Source organism: Corvus brachyrhynchos, unplaced genomic scaffold (genome assembly GCF_000691975.1).
Source record: "Corvus brachyrhynchos isolate BGI_N302 unplaced genomic scaffold, ASM69197v1 scaffold14, whole genome shotgun sequence".
NCBI classification, from domain to species: Eukaryota; Metazoa; Chordata; class Aves; order Passeriformes; family Corvidae; genus Corvus; species Corvus brachyrhynchos.
In genome coordinates this window covers 5,649,012-5,657,927 of record NW_008239110.1, presented here as the reverse complement: position 1 = coordinate 5,657,927, position 8,916 = coordinate 5,649,012, and the positions used below count along the sequence as shown (strand labels likewise).

General features: G+C 39.2%; 1 protein-coding gene across 1 annotated transcript in view; it reads left to right on the top strand.

Annotated features, from left to right (window-relative positions):
- Window positions 1–8,916, top strand: part of PREP (prolyl endopeptidase) — a 96,471-nt gene that overhangs the window by 16,227 nt on the left and 71,328 nt on the right. The window contains exons 5-6 of the mRNA XM_008637920.2: window positions 3,827–4,036; window positions 5,266–5,387. Coding sequence (XP_008636142.1) covers window positions 3,827–4,036; window positions 5,266–5,387 — 332 coding nt within the window. The remainder of the gene's footprint in view (window positions 1–3,826; window positions 4,037–5,265; window positions 5,388–8,916) is intronic.

Below are 8,916 nucleotides of genomic sequence, written 5' to 3'. Positions count from 1 at the left end.
CCTGCTGAGTAAGTCTCAGTCTTCAGCAGAAGTTGAAAATTTAATCAAAGTCATCACAATAGCTGTGTGTGGGTTTGTATGGTGTTTTAGAAGAACACTTCTAAATCTACATTGTATCCACAATTAACTTGGTTCAGTTTCCCAGTGCTTTTTTTCACAACAGGTTTCCGATGGAATATGAGCAGCTCTTGAAGCTGTCCATAGCAAGGACAAAAAGTTTATGTATTTATATTGATTAGTTCCCTTGAAGTTGTATTTTGCATCTTTAACACAAGCCAGCAAGTTAGAGACTGTGAAGGAACATGGCATTAACTTTTATGATCACAAAATTGTTGGTGTTCACTAGGACTGTAACTTCTCTTAGCTGTCCATTTTCACACTCCCTAGTTGCTGATTTGTAGAAGCAGACTCTGGGACCTAAAAGTCCTCTAAGTCTGTTCAAGGACAGTTAATAAAAACAGAGGACAGAATTAGTGAATGTTTCTCTAAGAGTGACCTAGTTGAAAAGAATCAATATGGCTTTTTTTATTGAGAAGTCCTGCCTTAATCTGTGGATATTGGATTCATATAATCTATGTATTTCTAGAAGACTTATGGCATAGTTTCCTTCCAAATGCACTTAGAAAACCAACAGCTGTGTAACAAGAGGGAGAACTCCTGGTATTGATAAATAATTGATTTAAGGGCAAGGAAAGGAAGAACTGATGGGCTGTCAAATGGAAATCACCAGAAAAGCCTTGTCAGGGACTATGCTAGGACTTGCAGTGTTCAGTATGCTGCTACATACTGGAAAAAGGAGTGAGTAGTGAGGTAGCAGAGCTTGGTGACAATACAAAGTTACTCCAGGCTGAAGAATGACTGAAGAGCTGCAGGAAGACCTTAATAATAATAAGTGGGCAATAAATTAACGGGTAAAAGTCTCTGTGCAGATAAATTAAGTGATGCACAGGGGACAAACAATCCTAACCTCATTTATGGAGGAATGGATGGAGCAAACTCTTGAGCTCACCATAACCTCTTGGGAACAATGCTTGGAGTGTAATACATGAAAATGTCAACTTGGTTCTTGGTAGAAGCGAAACAAGCACACCAAATATCAATTTATTTATAAGGAAGAAATTTCTCCCCGGAAGTGTTCAAGAAACAACTCAGTGTGGCACTCAATGCTGTGATTTAGTTGACAAGGTGGTGGTTGGTCAAAGGTTGAAGTCTATGATCTTGAAGCTCTTTTCCAACCTTTATGATTCCATGAAATAAAGAACAAAACAGGAGACACTGTTAGATTAGCAACCCAGGAGTTTATACTGTGCCATTGAATACTAAATCAAGTCCCAGTCTCCTCAGCTCAAAAGGGGCTCTGAAATGCAGTTTGGAGGAGGGCAGTAGGAACAATCAAGGGAAGAAACGGAGTGTGCCTGGATTAATCAGCTTGGAAAAGCGACAATTTAGCAAAGATATTAGAGGTCTGCAGAATCATTTGTGGCATGCAATAGGATGGAGAGAAGGAATAAGGGCTAATTAGTCATTTTTTCTGTTAGAAGAATGAGGGAATATCAAATGAAAGCAGTGGGAGTCAGGCCCAAAGCAAACAGAAGAAGGTGATTGTTTATGCTGCAAGAAGTAGATCTGTAGAATCCCTTAGCAATGGATGGTGGTGGTGGAAAAAGGCAAGCTGGACATAATCAAGGAGAAGGGAAGCATTGAGGAGTATTAGCCAACTACTGCATGGAAAAGTCTGCTAAACTAAAAATGGTTGGAGGTGGTAAGAATATTTGAGGGAAATATTACATGTGCTTGCATTGTTCTCGCATTTATTCCTGTATTTTGTTCTTATTGTGCTTGCATTGTGCGGTATCAACACAGGCTGGGGAATGAAGAGACTGAGAGCATCCTTGCTAACAAGGACTCGGGGGTGCTGGTGGATGAGAGGCTGGACACAAACCAGCAGTGTGTGCTTGCAGCCCAGAAAGCCAATTTAATCCTGGGCTGCATCCAAAGCAGCATGGCCAGCAGGGTGAGGGAGGGGATTCTGCCCCTCTACTGGGCTCATGTGAGACTCTCCCTGGAGTACTGCATCCAAATCTGGGCCCTGTTGGAGGGAGTCCAGAGGAGGGCCATGAAGAAGATTAGAGGGCTGGAGCACCTCTTCTATGATGAAGAGCTGAGAGAGTTGAGATTATTCAGCCTGGAAAAGCGAAAGCTGTGGGATGACCCTATAGTAGCTTTCCTGTACCTAAAGGGCGCCTACAAGAAAGCTGGAGAGGGACTTTTTACAAGGGCATGAAGTGGTAGGACAAGGGGGAATGGCTTTAAACTGAAAGAGAATAGGTTTAGATTAGCTGTTACAAAAAACTTCTTTACTGTGAAGGTAGTGAGGTTCTGGAACAGGTTGCCCAAAGAAGTTGTGGATACCCCATCACTGGAGGCCAGGATGGACAGAGCTTTGAGCACCCTTTGTCTAGCAGAAGGTGTTCCTGTCTACAGCAGGAGGGTAGGAACTAAATGATCTTTAAGATCCATTCCAACCCAATGGTTATATGGTTGTTCCATATGGTTCCATATGGTTGATACAATGATTATATGGTTGTTCTTAGTTGTGTAGGCACCACATTGTGGTTACTCCTGAGGACAGCTAGGTGGAATTGTGTTCTGAATCAGAATGGCCACTCTTATGTTCTTATGGGGGAGAATATATTGGTGTGGCACAGTGGTGCCTCTCAAAACTACCGTATCTATGAAATGCAACATTTTCTTGTAGAGAAATGGCTGAGTGAACAGGGACATGTATACGTGCACAATCCAAGCTACATTAGTGAACTGTCCTTGACTAGGGAAAAAAAGAGACGAGCAATGCTGATGTGGCAAGCCGACAGGATGTTGCAGAGGGCGATGCTGACCATAGAAAGAGAAAGCCTTATGTTAGTTATGTGCATATTAATCTGTAACCAATCTGTAACCAATCACTTGCTATTAAAGGCCGTGTGAACAGTAGCTGTAACCCAATAGTATGGAGCTTGCTTACGCGTGCTTGGGGAATTAGGGTATAACTATGGGTCTGACACTAGAATGAACGGAGTTCCATCATATCGCTATGAGAAGCGTGGTTCATCCCGGCAGATCTCTGGCTATTTTTTCTTAGGTCGTTTTTTGGTAGATACTTTCAGGTCTGTACAGGCCTGTGATAATTCAGTCTCTTCACCTGACTTGATTTGCAAGCATGAATTTGATCCTTATCAACTATGATAGAAGCTCTTTATTCCTCACAGTTTGGATAAAGTGAAATATATATCAGAGCTCTTAGCTGAGAATACGGGTAATTAACCACTTGCATGCTAGTGGCAAAGTTTCCCAGTTACTTCAGTTTTCAGGGTTTAAAAGGGTCTAGTTTTCAGTGACTCCATCTTTTAGGTGGTGTTTACACTATTTCAGGATACATAGCATGCATCTCTGTTAGCTTCTTTGGTACTGTTTCTCTCTTAAAATTTTACACAAGTTCCGTACCTGTGCATTTTCATTTTCCAGCTCCTCCTGCCAAACTCAGGGAAGTAGAAGAAATATGATTCAAACCATAATTCAGATGTTGGGTATAAGTTATGCCACTGAACATGGATACTTACTGAGTATCCGTGCCTAAACTTGGATCTGTGAACTAACTGAGAAGTACACTCAGAGACTGGAAAAGTGCTGTGAATCTCATGTGATAGCAGATGTAGTTGCTTGCACTGTTTTTTAGAAAATAAACCTTCTCTCAATGTTTGATGAACACTTCCTTTAACCAGCATCCCAATTTAATCTCTCTTCATTTTGTTTGTTTCCGATTTCCTAGGTTATGCATTCAGCGAAGACGGTGAATACTTTGCCTATGGCCTGAGTTCTAGTGGCTCTGATTGGGTTACTATCAAGTTTATGAAAGTAGAAGGTCCTGAGGATCTCCCAGATACACTGGAGAGAGTTAAATTCAGTTGCATGGCATGGACCCATGATGGAAAAGGCATGTTCTATAACTGCTACCCAAAACAAGATGGGAAGAGTGATGGTAGGTATGACTGTACTAATTGTGTACCATGTGGAAGCAAAATCACTTTTGCAGTAAATTGGTGCAACAAATAATTAGCTCTACAAATTTATGCTGAGATAAGTAGCTGTATTGGTTATGCAATTAGAGATCAAATTGTGTCTTTTATGGCAAAAGCCTATGCTCAATTAGTGTGAGTCCCTTCTTGTATTCCTGCCCCTCATTTTCTCATAAAACTTTGCTGCTCCTTTTCTTTTTCTTTGGGATGATTTACTCAGGTTCCATATTGTTGGTGTTGTTGGCTACGATTTGATGTCTGGTGACAGCTTACTTAGATCTTTCCCCTTACCCATTTGTGTGGGCATAGATGAATTGCTCTGAGATATTGACCTGATGAATAGCAATGTGGGGCATAAGGTTTTTGTTGTTCAACCAGATTAATTCATCTGTGGTTCACAGCAAAGCAAAACAAAATGTTTATGCTAGCTAAATTCAAGTAGCACCACACAAAGTGGAATGAATTGCAGTGGAGCATCAGTGGGGAAGGAATTTAGCAGCTTTTATGATAAGGCAGAACTACTGAAAAGTTTCTTCTGGAGATGTTCTCTTCGTTAAACTGGAGAGAACCTGAATTTTACCTCTGTATTTGCTTTTGAAACCTATAATTTTGCCAGACTTGCAAGATAGATACCGACCTTGTTTTGTTGAGGGTTTTTTTACTTCCTGTTTGTAGTTCAAAAGCTAAAGTGTTGGAAAACATTGCAAGAATGAAATTTTTAAAAAAATAAATAAAAGTGGCACCCTATACATCACTTTTATATTTTCAGCAAATGGAAGTATGAAGGTTTCTAGGAATGTTAATTAGCAATAAATCTCCTCTTAGTTGCCCTGGGTGAAAAGGAAATGAAAACATCATTAGAGGGTGGCAGGGATTCTTGGTTTTCATCACTTTGCTTGCTTGTATTTCTAGAAAGCAAAGCTTGAAATGATAAATCTTCAAATTTGAAGAAGGTATTATCAACAGTAAAAGGAAAGGGATACTGTTTGAACAGGTTTCCAGCGTGAAGTTTTATCTGGTTTTTTAGGAGGGTGTTTGTTTGGAGCAGAATGGTTGTAGTGTGGAGCCATTCCTAGTTCTCTCTTCTGAATTTCTCTTTTATATACAGAGGGATACAGAAGTTTCTAGGGATTTCGTATGATTGTTGGATTTCTTTGAGAACTTAGTGGTTTAAATATCTGCATTTCACTAGGCACTGAGACCTCCACTAATCTGCATCAAAAGCTGCATTACCACGTATTAGGAACAAACCAGTCAGAAGATATCCTATGTGCTGAATTTCCTGATGAACCAAAATGGATGGGTGGAGCTGAGGTATGGTAAATGTCCTGCACCTTATCATTATCATGTTCCGTTTTTCAGATTCTAACAACTGATAGTGGATATTAATTTGAAAATATTTTGTTAAAAGAACACTTTTTATTAGTGTTTTAGAGTTGACAGTTGAACTAAGAATCATTGATTAAGAATTCCTGAAAATAAGACTACCTAGTTTGCTTTAAATCACTTCTCCAGCCTGCAATGACACAATCATATACTCTTTTTCTTCACTGAGGTCCTTCTGCCTGATAGACATTCCAAGACAGAGAAGATCATTTGAGAGACAACATGTCACTGTTCTTGTTTCTTCTTGGTCAGTGTTTAGCCCCAGCTTCTACTTCCTGCACAAAAAGCTTATTCTATTAGTCAGCATGTCTGGATATTCCCTGCCATGTATTTATTGGGTTATATTTATTTTTGCAATGTCTTCCCTGAAAAACAAATATATCTGTTCTGCTTATTTGAGGAATGGAGATACACAAGTCAAAATTTGTTAATACTGTGTGTACAATTGAAGAATTCTAAGTTTCTCTACAAAAAGTTTTATCAGCACACATATGGTACAGACTGTGTTACTGGAAGTGAAAGCAGTGATTGCTGCTGGAATTGCTTTCTTAAGCTTATTTTGTTGAACTGCTGCTATATAGTGCAAACTCCCAGTAAACCTTTTGTAATTAATCTGGTTTTTATTCTCCATATTAGATTTAGTGATGTGCAATTGAGTGCGCTGTTTCAAAGCCCTGCTGGAATGTAGTGATGGTCATTCCATTTTTCAGGGAACTGATGTTTTTCCTGTGGATGAATACTTGTAATACTCTGTACAGTACATTTGGTTTCTATATTGGTCCTTTTTGATCTGAGACTTTTGAGGAACATGAAGTGTTTTTAGCCTGGTTTGGGGTATTCAGTTTTTAGAAATACTTTTCTCTGCGAGTACCTCTTTTGAAAAATGTGATCATCAGTTTGTGTCACTTTTCAACACTTTAACCTGTGAAAATGTTCGGGGTGTCTTTTCTGTAGGCTGCCAGAAAACAAAGGTTCTTTCAAAGAATTTGAACAGTGGGATTTGAAATGAGACAGTGAGCGAAAATGTGAAGGGCTTCCCAACAAGGTGATGACCCTGAGCTTTCTCTAACAAATCAGACTCATCTGTAGGTTCTGCAGATAGCCACAACCTTTTTTACACAATCTCATGTATTCATGAAACATATCTTTAACAACTGACCTGAGTATCAATGGAAGCTTACAAACGGGACTTGGGATTTTTTTTTTAACTGTTCAAAAACTAGTCACTTCTGCGTTTAACTGGCAATAAAATGGAATTTGGACATCATTATCCTTATTTTTCCTCTAGTTCCATAAATAAATGGGCTTTCTGTTGTTGACAGATGTCTTGTAATGATGTTTCCCCTGATTCACATGAGTGATGCATATTATTATTATTATTATTCCTTTCCAGTATCATGAGCTGAACTACACGTGTTGTTGTGAAGGCAAATTCATCTTCCATGGGGAAGGACTGTTGCAGTCTGATTAATTAGACTTTTGCTGCAGAACAGGGAGGTAAAGGAATGTAGCACAGCTATGAGTTCTTGAAACCACTGGAGTTGGAAGAGCCCCATAACTGTTGTGAAAGTGGGGAGGACAGTGCATAGAGAAACACCTCCCTATTGTGGGCTCTTGTTTAATAAAGTTATGTCATAGGGATGGTATGGCTGCTTATGGTGGTTTTCCTGACCTCTAGGAGCCATAAACTTCCAGAGATGTTGGTATTTAAGAATAAATGCTGTTTTAAGGAGGAGTGGAAAAGCAGAGATCCACCTCTGTAAATAATCATTAACTTTTCTGAGTGAGAATACTTTAAAACAGCTGATATTCTGGGGTTGTGCTGTGGGCTCCAGCTGTAAAACATGGCTCTGTTGTACTGATACTAGTGAAAAAAATGGGTTTAATGGTCAGGAGAAAAATACTCTGCAATTGAAAAAAAAAAAAAAACCCACAACAAAAAGCAAACCAAAGCAGTGCAGTTGCAAAATGTGGTTTCATCCTTGTGCAGTGGGTTAAAAATCTTCTTTTCAGGCCATTCCAATGACTTTTCTGGTCAGTTTTTCTAAGTGTTTGAGAAAGTAGAAGACCACAAAGTAATGGGGGAAAAATTAAAATATCATTAGTGAAAATCAAATTATATGGCTTATTGGTGCTGTCCTGAATATGCTTCCTTGGTTCTAAGATGCTGCTATAGATTTTAAAATACTACTTTGCACAGCTCAACATGTTATAAAATGTATGCTTTCATGTGCTACTGTCAGATTAAAAAATGTTTTTATTTTACCAGCTTTGCTAGTCCCACTAGGTAGAGACATTATGTTTTACACAAGCTTCAGTGAAGACAGTTGGATTATGGTCTTGCAGCCAAGGTCAAGGAAGAGAAATACTTTGCTTGCAGGTGAAAAGCACCTGACAAGGAGATCCTTCAGATACTGCAAAATTAATAATGTTGCCATGATGCTTCAGAAAAACAATCTCAGGTGCACTGTAGGGAGTCAGTGGTGTGTATTCTCAATGGAGATGGGAAACTAGGTCATTCATAAGGACAAAAGAGGGTTGTATAAAATTTTGTCAGTGTAATATATTTACAAGATAATATGCAAGAAAATAGCTTCAGGGTTTTTTTCCTCACTATACATTCAACACCAGCCCCAAGCGTGCTTGATTTAAAATCTGTGGTGCTGAAAATGGTGTTGGCAGAGAAATATGGATGCATTTCTAGCTCTTTACTTGAATGGATTGTTTGTGAGGAAAAAGTCTGTTTGTTGTTAGTCAGATATGTAAGTTTTGAAAAAGAGGCTATGAAACCTTTTCATTTAGTCTAAAAAGCGTATGTATTTCTAGTACAGATGTAGAATGGTGGGAGAGTTGTGAAGAGCAGGGATAGAGTTTAATTGAATAACACCCCAGCAGAGGGCAGTCTGGTATGAAGGTTTTTAAAACCTTGGCAATATCATAGGTACTCTGGGAAAACAGGAGCTTCCCATGCTTCTCTGTTTAAGTGGCATGTTCTTGCTTCATCTCCAGACTGACTGAGCATATCTCTCTTTCACAGACAGACTGTTATTCTTAAAGTTAAACAATAGGTTATATGACACTCCTTCACAGTTGGTAGTGTGAGAAGTCCCTATGGTACCAGCAGGAAAGTAAACAGAACAGAAAGGAGTGGGTGAAGGGAACCTTCAGTTCTGGGGTCAACTCTGATCCCAATTCTGCCAGCAGTAAAATAAATACAGTTTTTCATGTTTTCTAACAAACACGGTGCACTGTCTCTGAATTGGCTATTACTTTTTAAAAATTTTTTAATTTTATATTTAGAGCTGTCAGTTAACATCAGTGGTTCTAAACCAGGGAGGTGATCTCGCAAATTAAATTCAGAGCACAGAGGAGTAAGCTGTGCCAGATGTGTGCTGGCTGTGGTGTTTTCACTGCAGCAACATTGAAGCATCCACAGGGAACGAGGGAGCGCAGTGAG